Source organism: Parasteatoda tepidariorum, chromosome 11, assembly GCF_982258835.1.
Source record: "Parasteatoda tepidariorum strain Cologne lab strain chromosome 11, Ptep-v5.0, whole genome shotgun sequence".
Classification (NCBI taxonomy): Eukaryota; Metazoa; Arthropoda; class Arachnida; order Araneae; family Theridiidae; genus Parasteatoda; species Parasteatoda tepidariorum.
Window position 1 is genome coordinate 15,743,201 of NC_141765.1, and position 20,000 is coordinate 15,763,200.

At 28.7% G+C, this 20,000-nt stretch overlaps 1 protein-coding gene and 1 long non-coding RNA gene across 2 annotated transcripts in view; one reads left to right on the top strand and one right to left on the bottom strand.

Moving 5' to 3' along the window:
- The window catches only part of LOC147801252 (uncharacterized), a 33,260-nt gene extending 19,725 nt beyond the window's left edge, over window positions 1-13,535 (top strand). Inside the window, exons 2-3 of the long non-coding RNA XR_015430103.1 lie at window positions 5,503-5,700; window positions 10,812-13,535. This is a non-coding gene — a long non-coding RNA (uncharacterized LOC147801252). The remainder of the gene's footprint in view (window positions 1-5,502; window positions 5,701-10,811) is intronic.
- Window positions 6,323-20,000, bottom strand: part of Gycalpha99B (guanylate cyclase 1 soluble subunit alpha 2) — a 364,604-nt gene continuing 350,926 nt past the window's right edge. Inside the window, exons 10-11 of the mRNA XM_043040687.3 lie at window positions 18,774-18,928; window positions 6,323-9,303 (exon numbers count right to left, since the gene is read on the bottom strand). Coding sequence (XP_042896621.2) covers window positions 9,090-9,303; window positions 18,774-18,928 — 369 coding nt within the window. The 3' untranslated portion in view covers window positions 6,323-9,089. The remainder of the gene's footprint in view (window positions 9,304-18,773; window positions 18,929-20,000) is intronic.

The following is a 20,000-nucleotide window of genomic DNA, read 5'->3' on the forward strand; positions in this document are numbered from 1 at the left end:
AGAGTGTATTTTAAACTAAAGTAATTTAAAATGATATTGAAAATGATTTTCAATCTATCGCGTTTATATTTACAGTGACAGCATCTTTGAAAAAAACTACACTTATTTTAATTTTTCCATCGAATTGGGATCATCATACTAAAAAGGTTAAAATGGATTTGAAAAGTATGACTTTTTTGCATGAAAAATGGTCCTGCTAAAAAGCGATGAAGAAAAGGACGTTTTACAAATTTTCGACACATGGGCAATTCAGTTCTAGTGAAAATTATGTTAAATAAATGGAAATATGAATGCTATATTTTGATTTTCGTCTCTGCCTAGCCTCTCCTATATTCGTATACATCCTATTTAACGGTTTTTATTGTGAGCATCGCGTTTTGTTTAAAAAAAAGTAGGTATTGCCATTTGAATATTTCGAAATTCTGATACTTTAACTGTGAGAGCTGATTAAATGTCGTTATCTTTTATAAGACAATAGAAGGTATATACTTCCTTAAACTTAATGGATTCATTAATTTCATTAATTTTTAAATGTTGACCCGAATCTTTTTTCCCCAATAATTTATGCTGTCACCTGCTGACAACTTCAAAAGAAAAAAAAAGGCTACTTTAACATATGGGATTTACAGTATAGGTAAGTTGGCGTTAAGAAGGGAAGGCAACACTAGGGAGCTACTTTTTTACGTTATGCGTTCGATCATTTCTGATCTACTTGATTTGTAATTATAAACACGGTATCTATAAATGCAGCTAGTATTTAATAAAGCAATATGCTAAATATTTTCCAGGCTGTTATAAAACGCATTAAGGATAAAACACACACAAACAAACATAACCTAATAAAGGTATATAACAAAAATACGTTTTAATGTGATGTTAAAAAGATAGGAAGCACTTTTTTTTACAACGAACAAAATATAAGAATATTTTTAACTGACCGAATACAATAACTGATGTCTTGTAATCAAGTAGAAGAGAAGCAATATATAAGATTTAAATTAAAAGGCATTTTTTTATTATTTAAATAATTCACATTGTGAGATATTTCACTGAATTATTAAGTTAATATCAATACCAATAAATAATTTATTTTCTAAGAAGAGTCAGCATAGGAATTTATATTATATTTAAGCTGTCAAAGGTGACAACAACTATATTCTTAAAAATTCCAAACTGTTCTCACCAAACGCAAGAGAATCTTTGAGTCCCTTTTGTGACCCCTTTTACTTTAGTTGATTCTTCTCAGATAGGTGCGAATATATTTTTAAAGAACAAAGACAACTTTGAGTGAACCGATCAGGTAGGAAATTAATGACTCTATTTAAAAGGATTCCTTTGAAGTAGTGTCGTCACCTCAACTCTCTCTAATTCATTTCAAAGAATTGCGAATTAATTTATTTTTAAGAACTATATTATTACTATATTTACGCCCAAATATTATTATCTGAATAAAAAGAACTTTCTTTTAAACCAGGTACTTTTTGCTAAAGGAATTTTAATTAGCAGAATTGAAATAGAAGTTGATGCAATTAATCTTAAACGACGTGGTCAATTGGACATTTATAATGCACTATATTTACAACTGTTTCTGTCGTTTGAGAATCTCATTGTTATGCTAAAATTAATACTTTAGTGGAGAGGGTGTGAGTGAAATTATATTTTAAGTACTCTAAATTCAATAATTAAAAAATTTAGTTGATGTTGGTAGTAAATTAAAATTACTGGAGACAAGTGTTGTAATATTCCTTGATTGACCTAAGTTGCTCTAACGCTATAGTGTTAGGTATTTCAAAAATATTTAAAAAAAAAATATATATATATGTTTTTTGAATTTTTTGAATTTTCATGAATTTTCATTTTATTAAGACTCAAGCTGTCTTGCACTACCAAAGCGGCACAATTAAACTATGTGCACTATGTATTTACTTCATTTTTTTTAGTTTCCTTCTTTTACTTGTTCTAATATTTTATATAAATCCCCTATTCTAATAATTTACATAATTATATTTATATATTCCCACTTCATTTTTAAATTAAAATTTATTATTATATTGCGCATAAACTTCATCATTACTATTTTTTTAACTACTAAATAGTTTGTATGAATTTTTTAGAGAAATAATTAGAGAAATAAAGCACTTGTAAGGAATGCAATCTCGTTTGTAGGATGTATAGAGGAGAAAAAAACGTTGCTATTTTAATTTGATTACGAATAACATGCAACAAGTAATTCATCAAAATAATAAAACCCTCGAGAAATATAATAGTTAAGGAATTTATTTAGAGATAATAAATTTGTATACATCGGTCGCTCGGACCAGTTTCTTTAGATAAGTTTTGTTTTAATAGTTTACGATTATTTTTTTCAATTTGATTAAAAGTAACTTTCATTAAGTAGGTTGAGGTTCAGTATTTTTTTAAGATATTTTATAATAATAAATTTCTTATTTTATTTTTAATTTAATTTAATTCATTAAGTTTTGTTTGAATTTAACTCGACAGGTGCCTTTTTTATTTTTTTCGAAGTAATATTTAATAAGTTTTTTTTAAGTGAATATTTTCATTGTTTAAACTCATATATATCAGCTCACTAAGAATCTAAAAAAATTTCGTACCCCAATATTTCTTACCGCGAGTAATCCCTAAAATAAAGCGTATTTTCTTTTCCTGTTTAACTTTAAGTTAAATTGATCCGAATTACAGCGTTGCAAAATGTCAGCAATTTTTTTATTTTAAACATATAGTCTAAAAGAAAATTGTGTTTTTGTAAGTCTGTTGGTTACGTCAGCACCGATCCTAGGGCTGACGTAAAATAAACTTAGTGGTTAAAGTCCCCTTGTAGTCAGGCTAACCATGGGAAATCTTCGTGGTTTTCCTCTCCACGTAACATAAATGTGGGTTAGTTCAATACCTTCTAGATGAGACAACACCTTAGCACGGGTTACCATAAACAAGAAATTTGATTCTCTATTAATCCAAACGTAATGATATCTTTCATAATCACCCCCACTGCGCAGCTTAGTCACTCAAACGTAGTAACCTTTTTTAACCTCTACTGCGCAGTTCGTGTTCGTTACATCAGACTACTAAATTGATTAGTGCTGAGGTCTTTTTTCTTCTAGGAGGTGTTGGTCAGTTCCATCAAAAATACCTCCTTGAAGGAAAATTTCTCCCTATGCTTGATCCAGGAGTTACCATGTCTTCTGGATTGGGTTAAAAATCACAAAGCTACTGAGTTGAACATCGGTAGTTGTAAACTCAAAATTGGGTCGACTGTTCAACGTCGGATATAAAACTAAATACGAAAATTTGCTCTGCTACCCATGTGACTGTGTTTAAGCCTGTGGTATTTTAATGGGACTAAAATTTAGAAATTATTTTTACATAACTTTCTAATTAGTTAAAATTCAACTTCTCCCATTTAGATTTACTCCTCGCTAAAGATATGGTAAACCAATTTTTAAGTGCTGATTACAAACAGAACATATGTGTTGAACTGTTCTGTTTTCCGAAGATAAAATGTATGTTTTTTTTTCATTCAGTGTTGAAATATTCTTGAAAATTATATTCTGTAATTAAGAATGAATTATCTTGTCAGAAATTCATGCCGGCAAGATAAATCTAAAACACATTGCAAAATCTTTGAAATTGCCGGATGATGCTTAATATATCAGAAATTTTTCATATTCACTAGATCCTAATTCGATTAGATCAAATGCATATTGCAAGAATAGTTACACGAATAACTAAATCTTATTCCGATAGGGAATCTTTAGAAATATGTTTCTTCCTATAAAACTAAAAATTGTTCAATATCATAAAAATGCTGAGTTATGAAAAACTAGTCATATTTGTAGATTTTAGGTAAATTGTGTCTTATTGAAGTTCGAGAAGTATGAGACAAAATATTAGGGAACAAATATTAGGGACAAAATATTATATAAATATTGTTACTAAACTCTTCATAAAGAAGTGGATAGGTAGCACTGTAATTGAAATTTATCTGCATATATTCATCTATATTATATAGAGTGTGATTTAGCATAGAGGTTAGAAAGCTGGAAGGGAGGTAATAGAACACATCATAAGGGTTGAGAGTTGCATAGAAACCAACCGCTATAAGGGAAGTTCCACAGCAATTTAACCTCTCCCTAATAAACTGGCTGTTAATGTGCATTTGGAACAATACTTTCCCTAAGTGATCTTTATTTTACGTTAATTTCACGTTTTTCAGTAATGAGTGTAGAAAATCGCATTTATGGGTTCAGAAATAATTATTTTATAGCCAATTAATAATTTGGTGACTAACTTATTGAACTTGCCAAGTGGGCCACCTAATCTTTGAATTACGATACAGCAGTTTAGGCGGATTTAATGGTATTTTTTGATGATTAAAAGTAGAAATTTGAAATGGACATAAAAATAAGACATTTTAAGATAAGTTAAAGTATCATTTCAAATGCACACCAAGATCCTGCTTATAATCGGATATTGGCAAAAGATGGCATTTTCGGTTATGCGTTGCAAAGCCAATCTAAAACGTTATCACTTTCTTTCCCTTCATTCCATTTTAAAGAGTACTCAAACTTCAATTTGAGATTTCATTTCGCGAATTTCCTATCAGTAATTGAGAATTTATTTTCGAACAAGTAGTTCTTTGATATATTGCTAAAAGTAACAAATTGAATGTTACTTTTTTGGGGGGGAAGTAAGATCATTTCAACATATGTCCTACTGATAGTTACTCCCGACTTTTTCCTAACTGAGCGCTGCATGCTTCTTTGCTTCAAAAAATAATTTTTCCTTTAAGGAAGAAGTGTAATTGAAAATTTTAGTTCAATTTTGTACTAGGGTTGTACAACTTAGCACAATGCTTGCAATGCTTTTGGCATTCTCAATACATGTACATTTAAGTTCAGTGGGCAGGGCATGTACCAATAATGCTAAAACAGGCCTTTTTCGATATACCTTTTCTCAGCATCTAAAGAAAATATTGCTTCAGGTTTTCTTTCACAAAATTTTTAGATACATATGTTTACACTATGATAACTGCAAATACATATCTTCGGCAATAATTTATTTTTAAATTATGAGCTGAGAACTTTAAATTCTTTTAAAAGTTAGATCAGTTTTGAGCAAAAAATCCTTGATAACTCAAAAATTATTCCGGTTAACGCTAAAACATTATCACAGCATACAACTGATGTAATCTCAAATATCCCTAAAAATTTTTAAAGCGTTACCAAAAGAAGTTTCTTAAAAAAATAGATCGAAAAAAGTCACTTTTAGCATTATTGATACATGCCCTACCGACTCCTCTTGAAATTATGTTGAAATTGAACTATTGAAATTATACTGAAATTGAAATTATATTGAAATTAACGCCTTGAAATTGAACTATTCTACAACTAAAATTATTATTCGAATAGTTTGATAAAATCATATTCGGAGAATGTAAAAAAGTAACTTCAATTGATTAATTTTTCTTTTTTTTTTTACCAGGAGAAACATTTAGTGATTTGGAGGCTAAATTTTGCTGTGATGATTTCAAATTGTTCAAGTTATAGAAGAAAAACTAATTGTAAAGATGCCGGAACCGCGTTCGATTTCCAGGGATGGCAGGTCGATACGAATTCCGCACCCGGCTCGCACCAGCCACAGTGCTGACGTAAGGTATCCTCAGTGGTAGACGGATCATGGGTTAGTGTCTCTTTTTCATCAGGCTAACCATAGGAGATATTCGTAGTTTTCATCTCCATGAAACACGAATGTGGGCTAGTTCCACCAAAATGTCCTCCATGAAAACAAATTTCTCCCAATATTTGATGCAGGAGTTTCCTTGTCTTCTAGATCGGCTCAAAATCACATGACTAAGGAGTTGAACATTGGAAGTTGAAGAATCCAAAAATGGGTCAGCTGATCAACGGCTGTTATAAAATAACATAAAATGTCTCAATGTACAAAATTTTTCCCCATACCACAGTTATGTTTATTTACTTTCGTGACCTTTCTTTTCATAAAAAGTTGACTGGGAATAAGTTCCATGAACTCATTTTTTTATTATTAATTTCGTCACTTTTGTTAATGTACCTACGATTTATTTTATTTGAAGATTATCTATTTTTGTTTTTGACGTTCTTAAATTGATAATGCTTAGTTGCATATACCATCTTAAGTTTTCAGAAATTTCATGTGCTTAATTTAGTTCTTCCTGGCTAAAATTTGCAGAAATGCTTTTTACATTGTGCTTGTGAATAGAATTATGATCAACTTGTTCTAAACGTATGCTTCAGCTTGTATAGTAAAAAACATCAGTCTGAACAAAATTTTAAACTGTTTATTGACACTTATAAAGGCAAATAGTTTTATAAATACAACATTCACATTGTTTTAATATTTACAGTTATGGACAATGTTATGACTTCTTAAATGACTAAATAATAAAAAAGAAATTCTGTTATTGCATTCGTTTTTCTACTTTACATACTGTAGGAATGCAAACGAGAACAACAAAAGGATTCAGATTTAAGGTTATAATAACTCAAACATAAATTAAAACGGTGAACCGTTTAGATACCCATTAAATCAAAATCTCCAATTTCGCTTGTTATTCTATTTTACATACTGTATTACTGCAAACGAGAGCAACAAAAGGATTCAGATTTAAGGTTATTATAACTCAAACATAAATTAAAACGGTGAACCGTTTAGATATCCATTAAATCAAAATCTTCAATCTCGCTTATTTTCTAGGGTTTCGTTACTTAAAATTTATAATCATACGTAGTTTTTCTTACATATTCAAATATTTATAGAATAATTATATTTCGGAACTGAAAATTTATGAATATAATGTCAGTATACTATTTGCCCATCAGGAGTAAGACAGGCGTAGGAAATTAAAAATATATTACGTCGGTAAAAACAGTTTCTGCTTGTTATCTTAAGATATTTAATCCATTTTGAAATTTCATTTTACGCCTTTAACTCTCTAGAGTTTACTATATTATACTCAATTTTAGTTTTAATAATAGATGATGCAAATTTTTTTTTTAAGTTATCTTTTAATAATTAGATATAACGGAAGATTTTTTTAAAAAATTTCGCTGCATTGTAGGTAAAGAAACGTCTTCAAACGTTGAAGTATTCATTATTTTAAATACTGTATTTGAGAAGCTAATACTTCTATAATTAGGTTTATTCACGCGAGCGAATAATTTTTCTTTAAAAAATATCATGAAAATATGCTTTGGGTACCTTGCGTCCAATTAATAGTTAACAAGATTTAAAATTTAAAGCAGAGCGCATGCGAATTTTCGCTGTCAAAATAAATAAAAAATGCTTGTTAAATTGATGAGATGAATCCAAGTACATTCTCTCTTAACCTGGAATATTTTTAATATGAATGCAGCTGAACAGTATTATCGCAAGACATATAGATTAAATAAATAATTAAAAAATACAAAGGAATTGCTTTCCCTCGTAATTAGACTAGTTGAAGTTGAAAATAAAATAAATTTTCCCCGTGATGCCCAAATTTATTCCTTGGTGTCATTTTACGAACTTTAATAAAACCTATTTTTTTAGAATAAATTCTAAAAACTAAATAAGGCGAAGTAATTAAATTGTTAAAATGCAATATCTCTAATTATAAAATAACAAACCGAAATTAAATGAGGAAATATAGATAAGAAGGCGCAAAAAGAAATTCAAAAGTCACATTAACTAAGTACCGATTGTTTAGGAATAAGTAAGGATTAAAAATTTCAAGTTATTCATTTTTATAAATTAATTTTTTTTTTTTTTAAAAAAAGAATCTGAGGTAGATAAACAAATGCGAAAAGATTTCATAGTCAGCATATAGATGACATAATTTTCAGTACGTTGGAAAAAAATGAAAGTGGCACAAAATAATCTTTTCATTTCAGCACTTTTCCCAAAACGTTTGATCACCACTCTTCTAAACTGAAAGCGCAGTCAATGGGATTTAAGGGCATTGATGCATTTTGTAAGTCTAATGCAAGGATAATCAAAATGTACAAATAAAATATTACTAATGCCCATAATTGCGGAAATAAATTTTTAAGTCTGAATACATTTTTATGCTGAGATATTTTTTGAGATACTTTAATAATGTTACTTCAGGTGGACTCATTTGGTGATACAATCATATTTAATTGAAACTGTGATTGGACGGAAACATTAAAAACAACTTTCCATTTTAATGAAACTAAGGAAAAAGTTCAAGGGCATAAATTAAAAATGCACTCCATAATTTACTTTATTGATATTGCGAAACATAAAAGTATCCAGATTGTTGAATGAAATATATGAAAGCCATAATTGAAAGATTGTCCAACTTCATTTCTATCTCTGTTCATTTTATGGTATTAAGTCGGACGAATGTAACGTATTTTTTATCTTGCTTAATTTTTTTTTCTCTTCGTTCAGCAACAAATAATTGGAGGTGTACTAGCTTAGGAGGTGTACTAGTTTTAAAGCAACATAGAAATGACTTATGAACAAAAAAAATGAGGCCTTAACGAATTTTTAATAAATGGGGTTGCGCCACTCTTCAAATAAGGGCTTAATATCTTTTTTTTTCATCACATTCACTTTTATTTTTTTTTTTTTGTATTTCATTTACTTATCGCTACAGCTGATTCTCTTGTTTTTTTCTTTCTGTTTGTTCTCTATATGGTTAATTGTATTTATTGCTGTATTTGTCTTTTAATCTTGCCATAAGAAATAAAAAAAAGTATTTAAATTACAATCAACACTACATAAAAAAGTAAAAACATTAATCTTTTCAATGTTTTAACTTCTTTTCTCGTTTCCGTACTAAGTTTCTTTTTGGAAAGAAATATATTCATCTTTAAAGAACATATTTGAATGCAATAAGTAAATAAATATCTACAGTTTTAAAGAATGCATTTGTGCAAATTACTAAAATGCAGTGAAGCAACACATTGTTGAGACTTCTGCCACGTCCATTCATATTTTGTCTTTCGGTGATTAAATGCAAAGTGAAATGAACGAAGCACTCTTGTGAATGTAGGGCCTCACTTTATTGTTCACAGATAAATAAATCATGGTGAAGACTTTGTGCATTTGGTCTGCATAACATCCAGTTCTTTCATTGCAGTGGCAATATGTTCCGAAAGTGGTTTATCGAGAGGAACTTCTGGATGAACGTAATTATTAAGAAAGTATGGTATTCCTTTAATATCCTCTGGGAAACCTTTGGGAAGATCTTCTAACTTTCTTGGAGTAAAAAGAAAAGTTGGGGTGGATTCAAGAAGCCTAAATTAAATTGAAAAAGAAGATAAATTTAGTCAAATGAGTAAATCCTGAGAAAATAAAGTCTATAAAGTAGGGGTAGTTTACCGTACCGTATGTTTAAAAAATTCATTAGCGGAATGGAGATAATAGTTAATATTATCAATATTAACGCTTGAGGTTAAAACCCAAGTGATTAAATAAGCACTTAAATAGAATCATATTACAAAATGTTAGAAAATTGCTCTGATTTAAATTAATTACTTTTGGAATAACTGAACAATAAAAGAGATATGGTACACAGGAACTTCAGTCTTTCAACACAGAGTAGAAAATTCTGCTAAAATTACCGTACCTGTTGGGCAATGACATTTCTAATGAAAAAAAAATCATCAATGTTAAATAATATTCATATCATCAATGCTAAATAATCAATATTAAATAATCTTCATATCATCAATGTTAGATAATAATATATTAATTTTAAATATAAAACTAGATAAAGTATTTTAAAAAATAGAGAGCTCAAGCATATTTCTCTTAAAGAATAGGTTCAGAAGGTTCTGAGTAAATTTCAAAGTTGACCAGTTAAACGTGGGCTAGATAGAGATTTTCATTTTTGATAAGTTAAACTATAAATTTAAAATCCATATTTTTTAAACTGTTCTTTTTGCGTAAATATATCAAATTTCAAGTCCAAGAATTACAAAATCAATTAATCGCAAATCGATACTTTGTAGCAGATAATGGAAAATATCGAATTAAGTTTTCCTTCAGAATATTTTAGAATTATTTCCTTGATATATAAAATCGAAATTCTTTCCCGAGTGATTCAAGTTTAGGCAATTAACTACATTTGGTGAGAGCTTTGACTTCATTTAAAAGACAATAATCTTATATAAATAAATTATGCTTCATGTGCAGAAATAGTGTGAGGTTCTGAAAAATGTATAGGTCATCAATTTTTTTATGTTAGAATCTAAGACTCCACAAATTTTCTTTCAAATTAGGTATCCTAAAATCTTTGCAAAATGCATGTTACTTTAAATTAATATAATTATTTAAAGCATTGTTTACAGATAATGCTAATTTTACACAAATATTTTATTTCATAAATATATTATTTCATAAATATTATATTTATATTTCCTCTTCCCAAAATTAAGCATTAAATATTCAAAATATTTATGGTAATATCAAATCAAAAATGTGGAAGTTAAAGCTGTTTTTTGAAGACTCTTTTGTCATATGAAAAAAAATTTAGCGAACAATATGCTATTTATATAACAGTTATTTATGACTATTATAACAGTATCCTTAATGCTGAAGTTGAAATTGGCGCTAAATGTCAATATGAGCGAATATGGGATATTTTTGGGAAAATTACCATTTTGCTGAATAAAATTCCTAATTTGACCGAATCATAAATACATATATAATTCATTTGCTTCAATAAAATATTGTAATGCCAATATTTTCACTGTATGCTATTTTCCACCAATATAGTATAGACTTACCGATTTTATTCACAGGCAATAATTCTAGTAAATGAGCCACTACTCGTCAATGATAAAGGCACTGAACTGTTGTGAAAAACTGGAATTGCGAAAAACTGGTACTTTGAACTGTTGTGAAAAACTGGTGCCTTGAAACCCATCCAGCTTCAGATCAATGGGTACCAGCTTGTAAGCAAAGGAGGCATGTGAGCAGTGCTAACCACTCTGTCACAATCATGCCGTTGTCCAAGAAAATGTGGAACTCTAAACTCCTTGACACGCCTGGCTAACACATGGCTGTAATGGGAATGCTTTACTTTATAACAGTTATTATGACTATCAGAGTTAGGCAGTATCCTCAATGCTGAAGTTTAAAGTGGCAAATGTCAATATGAAGAAAAGTCAGAGTTTCAAAGAGTTTGTAATGCAATATTTTAATATTTGGGAAATAATTTTAGCTATACTTTGGAAAGACTCATGTAAATATACAATAAGTAAGAATTATTTATTTATTAACATGATTTATCTAGCCAGGAAGCTACCCAAAGTGGCACCTACCTATCTGGCAGTAATTGAGATATTATTTATCAAACACTACGATTTCTACCTTGAATAAGTCACCAAGTTTAATTCATGACGGAAAACAAAAATCTACTGTTTTGAGTGATAAATTCTAAAGTTCCTGCATAATTCTGCATTTTACAAGTATATTATATAAAAATAAATTATTAATTGAATTAGAGCTCTAACAATATATCGTTTGAATATAATTTTCATTGGAATCTTTTAACTGTTTTAACACGCTATTTTTGAAATTTCTGTAATATTTTAAACTTATTTTTTCAAAAGTTCATAACTCTGAAACAAAAGCGAATTTGACAATGGTTTATGTCTGTTTCATATCCAAAAAATATTAGATGCATAATAATATTCAGCATGATTTGCTAGTGACGACATCTTCGGGTTTCTGTCTCATAATTTGAAAAATTTAGCCAAGTTGTCGATAACTGCGGAAAAAGTTTAAAATGACAAATAGTGGAAAAAATTCCCCGTGAAAGGTTTTTATCTGCAGTATAGCGTACTCTTAGGAACAAAAACATATTCTTTGAGTAAAAGAAGAGAATGCTATGTAAAGTTAAAAATTAACACAAGCACACGCTCTATGGATAAATGTAAAAACCTCTTGGCTTAAAAGTAAAATAAATTAAAATTCATGCAAAATAAGCCACTAATTCCACATTTAAGTAGAAGGAATAAGTCATTCATTTCTGAAACTTTTAGAAATTTGAATATAAAATGAAATTTAATCATAATTTTGCATCTCCAACTAATCTAATCTTTAATCTCGAATTGATTTTATCTTTCGAATTCCCTCTCATCTAATTCACGAGCTACTGTTTTACTACTATTATTGTCAGACACTTTGAAATCTCATTTCCTTAGACCAAGTTCTATTTAAATTTGTAGACTTAATTCGCGAATATTCAGAAACCAGATAAGTTATGAGTGTAGTTCTCTGTCCAGAAGAATTTTCCAATCTTACTCGAGTTGCCTTCGAGTGACGAAAGTGGTGAGGTAAAAGCGAATAATATTTCCCCAAAGAACGCTGAGCATCAAAGGAATGTAATTTACGGATAATCTTATTCTGCTTCCTTTATTTATCATTGGGAAGTTTCCTTCTAATATTCTTTAGCAACCTTGTCAAACGCTTATTGGATGATGTTAATCTGATGTTGAGACATGACTATACATCATACGAGCTAAGTTTAATTTCCGCTTTAGTAAAAGAGACACAACTACTACCACAATTCGAAATAAGTTTTTATAATCAGTAATAAGAGTGGAGAAATGGTTTTTATAACTATGAATAAAAAAGTTGATTTGTAATTAAACTTTAAAATTTTATTCACAGTTTTATCGCCATTTTATTTTCTTAGGAATTTTTTTTTGATAATGTTATTTTTCTGAAGTGTTTTGTGCAGATTTATCAATTTAGAAAAAGTAATTTTAAAATGTCGCTTTTATCAATAGAAGTTTTAAATGCTTTTTAGTATGTCAAACCTTTGTCGTAGATTTTGATTAACACTAGATTGCCTAAGTCATTTCGACTGCTTTTTAATTTCAATTAGAAAAACAATGATGTACATAATGACACAATTTCTTAGAATTCAATTCTTTTCTTTTTGTACAACATATAATTTTTTTTATTGTTAATATTTACTAATAACTTGTTATATAACTGTAAACAATGTAAAAAATATTCAAAATTTATTATAAACAAATTTTTTTTCACATTAGTTATTTTTTGACAATCCAGTCATTTTGACTGCCTTAGAGCAATATAGGTATATCCTAAGTTTCAGTCTTCCTAGTGTTAAATATTTTTTTTTACTTTTTATATTTAGTATTAATTTAGGTCAAAATAGGTGAAAAGTATTATAGTTGGCATTTTAATGATTTATGGTTATGAATTGCAGCATGAAACACTGGTATCTTTTTCTGCGTTAAAGGTTAAATCATCGAAACACGGCTCACTGTAAGATTGTGATTCAAATTTGCACTTATTTATATCTAAGAGAAATAGTTGTTCATCATTGAACTTTCTTTAATTTACAAAATCAATTATTGATAATGTTTGTATTGAAGAAACATTGTATATCTGCATCCTAAATTTATTGTTTCTTGCTTTAGATTGTATCGTTAAAGTAACTTTACTGATTCTTGTGTTGATCGCGTCTTATTGTAATAATAAAGTTTAGTTTTACGGAAAAACAAACATGGTATCGGCTACTTTACTCCAAGCATTCTGAAAGAACATCCTTGGTGTTTCACTACATCAGGAACTATTCTTAGATTTGGTGTACTGGAGCACTTGGTTGTACACTTAAAGAAACACTTCTTCAGTGAAACATTCTTCACACCATTTTTGATATTCAGATACACGAGATTTTTTTGCAGTGAAATATAATTAACTTATCCAAAAATCAAAGTTAAAACAAACTAACAAACACATTTTTTTAGAAAAGTTGTGAAAGTATTTGTTCAGAATTAAATTCTGAAGCAAATTACACTAAAAAAATAATTTAAAACCTCAATTATAATGTTTAACTTTTGAGATATTAATTATTATTTATAAAAAGGAATAAAAAATAATGAGTTATTTATTTTAGTAATAACAAGACTCTTCGGAAACATAATTAATAAATTTATTCCTGTCTTTTCTCGGAGAAAAATTTATTTTTCTCCGAAAAGGATCAAATAGCCGGAAGTAACTAGTTTTTGTCCTAGGGATAACGAATTAATATGTTAGATGAGAAAATTTTCGTTACACTCGCCTTCCTTAAAACTTATTTTAGAAATTCTTTTTGTGGTAATGTTTTTTACGAAAATATAAAACCTTCGATAATTGTTACAAGACTCAATTTACAATCATTATCGAATCAAATGTTAAATAACTTTTTCACTCGTTATTTTTACATAACACTTGTTTAAGGCTACAGTGGACCTTTATATTGCCAAAAATTGATAAAAATTTCGGTTTTTTTTTGGGACATATTTAGACACTTGTTTCATTGCTTTTTCAACTGAAATTTTTTTTTTTTAAATTTCGTCATTTTTTGAGTAGTTATAGGGTAGTTTCGATTTCACATTATGAAGCCACGCCCCTTTTCTTACACAAAAAGCTGTTTTTCTCAAAATTGAAATTTTGTTATTTTTCACGTATTCAAAATGTTCCAGTCGACTTTCTTTTCATCCTATTGAGATGAAATTTTTTTCTAGTTATTTATATGTATATTAGATTAAGTTTATGCATTTGTTTCTGTTTTATAACAAGTAATAAAAGAGTTACCGGGTTTCATGTACCTAACGACCTTTATTTTGAAACAAAAATCTACGTAAAATTTGTTTTTTGGTCATAAATTTAAAATAAATTTAGGAAAATTCCTATATAATGCATAAAGCTTTTAACATTTATCTCTAAAAAAAGAATATTAAAAAAAATAAATAAAAATTTTAATTTAAGCCGCTGGGAGCATTTTAAAATTGATGAAATTTTTTTTAAAAAATTTTAAATTTCTCAAAAATGGTCCAAATATTTTTTACAAAAATTTTTGAAAGGGCATATCTTGATAGAATACATAAGTTATAAAAAAAAGTTTTAGTGTAGCATAAAAACTAAAAAAAATTTTTTTGAACGTCCACTGTAGCCTTAATACTTTAAAATATCAACTAACACTTGTCTTAATAATTGCTTACGATTTTAAAATAAATTAAACTATTCATTCTGTGATAAATTTAATAATTTTTAAGAAATATTAAAAGTTTTTTTTACACCTTCTTTATAAAACGCATTAGTAAATATGTTCTTATGTCTGATTTTGTAACATTAAAAAGTGCCTACTAATTATTTTGCTTATTCAAAGGTTAGATTCTCGAATCTTCAAGATTACATCTTTGTACCTGAAAAGATGATTAGATCTAAAGTTATTAAGGTTTTCCATGCTTTTTTGCATACTGAGCAATTTAATAATACATTTTAGAAAACTATTGTTTGTTTTCAAGAGCAGGACTGACCACTCCGTGACCCTTGCACTTCGAGAAGGGATGATACGTTTTTATGTTGTTTTCTTTTAAATGTGACTTTTTTGCAAAATTAACAGCCTATCATCTTTTCTCCCATCTCTTCATTTCTTGATGAAACAGATCTGACGCATGCGCAAATATGAAAAAGATCCTCGGATACGAAAATATACAATAATAAGCTCAATGGAAAGTTATTTCAGGTGTTTTCATGATTACAAAACGCTTAATTGTATAAAAACGCGATGAATTTTTACTCCAGTACTTTGAATACTACTAAGTATTTTAAAGAACACAGTCAACTAACACTTAATCATATTATTTTTTAATTGTCGTGAAATTGACAAACTTTAAACACAATGCTATTTTAAATTCATTCTGTGTAATGTTTGCATTTTATTTTATATTTTGACGAATTTTCATTAAAAATAACAAATGAATCCAACAGTTTCAAATATGTGCCATTAGTTTAAACGTTGTTTTTTAATCACCAAAATCATCGTTTCAAATTATTTACGGATATTAGATCACATTTGAAAAGTAAAATTTTGAAGTTCAGTGCATTTGAAAAAATTAGCTTTAACGATTATATATTGATAAATTCTGCGATATTTTTTCTTCTTGAAATCATGTGGCAAGAGAAGGGTAGTTTGTTTTTTAATTACGTGAACAGATTGCAGATGACCAGGTAAACAATTAAAATACATTCTTGCTCTAACTGCAATTTTTCCATTACTATAGTAAAGACATTTTAACTAAGGTCCCCTATGTACACCCAAAAAACACAGACCACCTTGATTAACTTTTGATCTAATTATCGGATCTTTACGCTCTAGGACTCAATCTTAATGCCTCGAGAGGGTGACTTCAAATATAGTAATTAATAAGTTCAGGCAATATTTTAAGTTACGAATTCAGACACAAATACGTACTTTCCCGAAATAAACATATCACTTTTTTGACGGAATCGGATTTTTAACCCCAAAATATAGGGGGTAGCCGCGATCTGGAAAATATGGTTCTTTTTTTGACCAAACTATTAGTTTGGTCAGAAGATCGGTCCGAAGTTTGAACCCCTTAGTGCTAATTTGACTTTTTGAGTATTTCGCTACATCTCGAGAACTTTTTAAGCGAATAGAAATTTTTTTTCACACGATTATAAAAAAATAACTTGTGGTAAATATTTATTATCTTTTGTTTTATTTAAGAATACAAGTCATACAATTTTTTTCATTATTTTAAAGAATATATTTTTGCATGACAAAATACAAAATTTGAACAAAATCGGTTGAATAGTTCCTGATAAATTGAATTTCAAAAAAGTCGGATATTTAAAATTCGATTTCTTAGGAACTAATCAACCGATTTTGCTCAAATTATGTATTTTGCCATTTAAAATTATGCACTTTAAAATGATATACGAATTCTGTACCTTACAATTTAAAATGTTTTCAACTATTATTAATAAAATAATGAAAAATAATAAATATTCACTAAAATTTATTTTTCGCATGGAATTATATCTGGATAAACGATTTTTATAACTGTGTTAGAAAATCTTTCAATTAGCTCAAAAAATTGTTGAGATATGGCGAAATACGCAAAAAGTAAAATTAACATTAAAGGTTCAAAACTTTAAACAGCTGTCCTGACCAGACTGTGGGGACAATATTTCCCAGATTGCGGCTACCCCGTATATTTTGGGGGTCAAAAATACAAATTAGTTGAAAAACAGGTATGTTTATTTAGAGAAAGTACGTTTTTCTGTCCGATTTCATAACTTAAAATATCGCCTGAATTTATTAATTAGCATATTTAAGGTCATCCGTTTGAGTCATTTAGATTGAATTCTAAAACATGAAGATTCTGCCATTAGATCAAACGTTATTAAGGGTGGTCCATTTTTTAATTTTGCTCACTATACATGATCAAGATTACGCCGATTATTATAGTTTGCTGAAATAAAAAGACGTAGGTCTAGTAGCTGTACATTTCTTTCAAAATTTGTCTTCGTTTAATAAAAATAATAGCTGTAACTGGATACAACTCTTTTACCGTCTACTTAGTTAGGTAGTACAGCGATAACTTGTCCTGCCTGTCTTGTAAGCTCTGAAAATCTCTCTGAGACTTACAATGAGTTCAGAAACGGAAGAAAAAGAATAATATATAGAACATAGCTATTACAAGTAATATATTTAATATTGATGCTAAACACATATGCATAGCTCTCACGGTTAAAGTTATAGAGAGAAAATTTAGAAATGACACTACCCACTTTTTTTTTAATATCGAAGCGTATTTCTTATAATGAGAAACTTTAAGTTTAGTTGGAATAATATTTTAATCACAGGAAATGGAGATATGTTTCATGACCACTAAAGGAAAAAAGCGTGTGATAAAAATATTTAAAAGCAGTGAAGAAATCTCAATGAAAATATTTTAAGCATTGCAAATTTTTTACTAGTCCATTATTACACGACCAACAAGCCCGTAATTTCTCTGAATCGTTATTAGAGATCTGATCGTCATCATTCATGAAAATAGTGGTCATGAAAATATCAACGCTTTGCAAAGATCAAGCGTAGCCATTTCTAGAGCTGAAAGTATTGTTGCAACTCCATTTTGTGATCTGTAATACAAAGACTACGCTTTCATTAGCCGAATTTGGTGTTGTCATTTGAGCATTTTCAAATTTCGTCTTTGTAACTGTAACCATGATAACTACGCAATTGTTTTTTATATCATCCTTAAGCGCTGTATACGAAATTTAATATGTATTTAGCATGAAATTCGCAGTGTTAATATTTTCTTGTTTTCTTTTCTATGTTTCAAAACGAAGCAAAATAGCAGTTTTCGTTTAGTTAATAAAGTATTATTTTAAAATACAAGTTAATTTATCATGATAAACCTTAATGCACCAATTTTTTGTTTTTTATCTTTAAAATTCTTTAGAAAGTGTTTTTTCAAACGGAATATGTAGGAAAAAATGTTTACTTAAGGAATGATGGATTAGGTAAAGAATTAGAAGAAAAAAGGAGAAAAATCACGCACGAATGGTCTAAAAATAAATGTAAAAAGATTGTGGAAAAACGTGTTTTCATTTTCTTATATATAACATAGAACAACATTATAATTGATTCTTATGTTATATAACTACTATGGTTTAGCGAAGTTGATAAAAAATAAAGTATACGAATAAATGTCAGTTCACTTTTATGAACTGACATTCAATATAGACATAAATAATTTCATTTTCTTTAAATTTTGGTTTTGCTTCTAAACATAACACATAATGTTCATTTTCGAATTTTTATACTCAAAATCACTCATTTAAAATCAGATATAAGGTTTTTCAAAATAATAATCGGATATAATTAAAATGAGTACTTTTAAATTAAACGAATTAAAAGTACTTACTCGTATGTTGTTGGACTAACGTTGATTCGCATAGCTATACTGCCAGATTCAAATTTATTTGCGAGAGTTACGTGGTTTCCGAACAGGCAGTATCTTGGCATTTTTGTGCCTACAACTCCAGCTAAAATGACTCCAGTGTGAAGACCAATACGCATCTGAAAAAAAGATAATAAGAAAAATATAGTTAAAACAGAGAGTCATTTATATTAAAAAATATTTTGTCGGTGAGCTCTTTAATCTGGACACAACACTCGAAATACATGCTCAAGAAGATGGTTGGTAGGTACTTTATTTATGTTGCACTAGAGATGCACAATGGGCTATTGACGATAGTCTGGAAAGCATCCCTGAGGATGATCATGAGTTTTGAAATCACAATTTTGATTCTCTGTTGAGTTGATGGCTCCCTATCTTTGGTTGGTCTAACGATCTGCACATGAAGTCAAACACCTTACGGTAGAACAGTTCTACGAGGACCGAAACCGCACATCCTCCGTCCCTACGCAGGCTGACAAAAGTTGTCACACACCCGTTTACTGGCCGCAGCCATTGATGCCAAATAGACTAAGAAAATGGAATTTCATACATTATTTTTCTTACATTTTTTAAATACTAAGCATAATCATGCAAATACTAAGTGTTGAAAGTATTTCAGATATCTTATTTTCGATAGATCTGTTATTTTAATGACGTATAAGGATATATGGATGATAATGAAATTATTGAAATTTTATGACAACCTTATTTTTAGCTAATATTGTACTTTTATGAAAAATATTATTTAGATTTTCAGTTTCTAATGCTACATCTTTTATAACATTTATTTTTGTTAACATTTTAAAAATTGTTAATATTTTTCGTGAAAATAGTACCGAGTGGAAAATTTAGTCTGAGTAGTACGTTTAGAATTAAAATTTCATGCCCTGGTATAAAGTCCCAAAATGGCCGACAATTTGAAAGATTGAATCAAGAAAAACGTATAAGAGAATAGTTCTGCTGTGCTCTACATTGAATACGAGATTTTATTCAGGCAAACTTATAAAATTAATATTAAAGATTACAAAGCATGATGCTGATGAATAAACTGAAATTTAAAACGATGTTTTCAAAGACAACCAACATTTGCCACTACAATGGTAATTCTCGACCTTGTATAGACAGGCCAAGTGAATTTAAGTTTCTGCACTCAAACTTTCTTTGACGTGCTATCCAGATTTAAGATTTTTT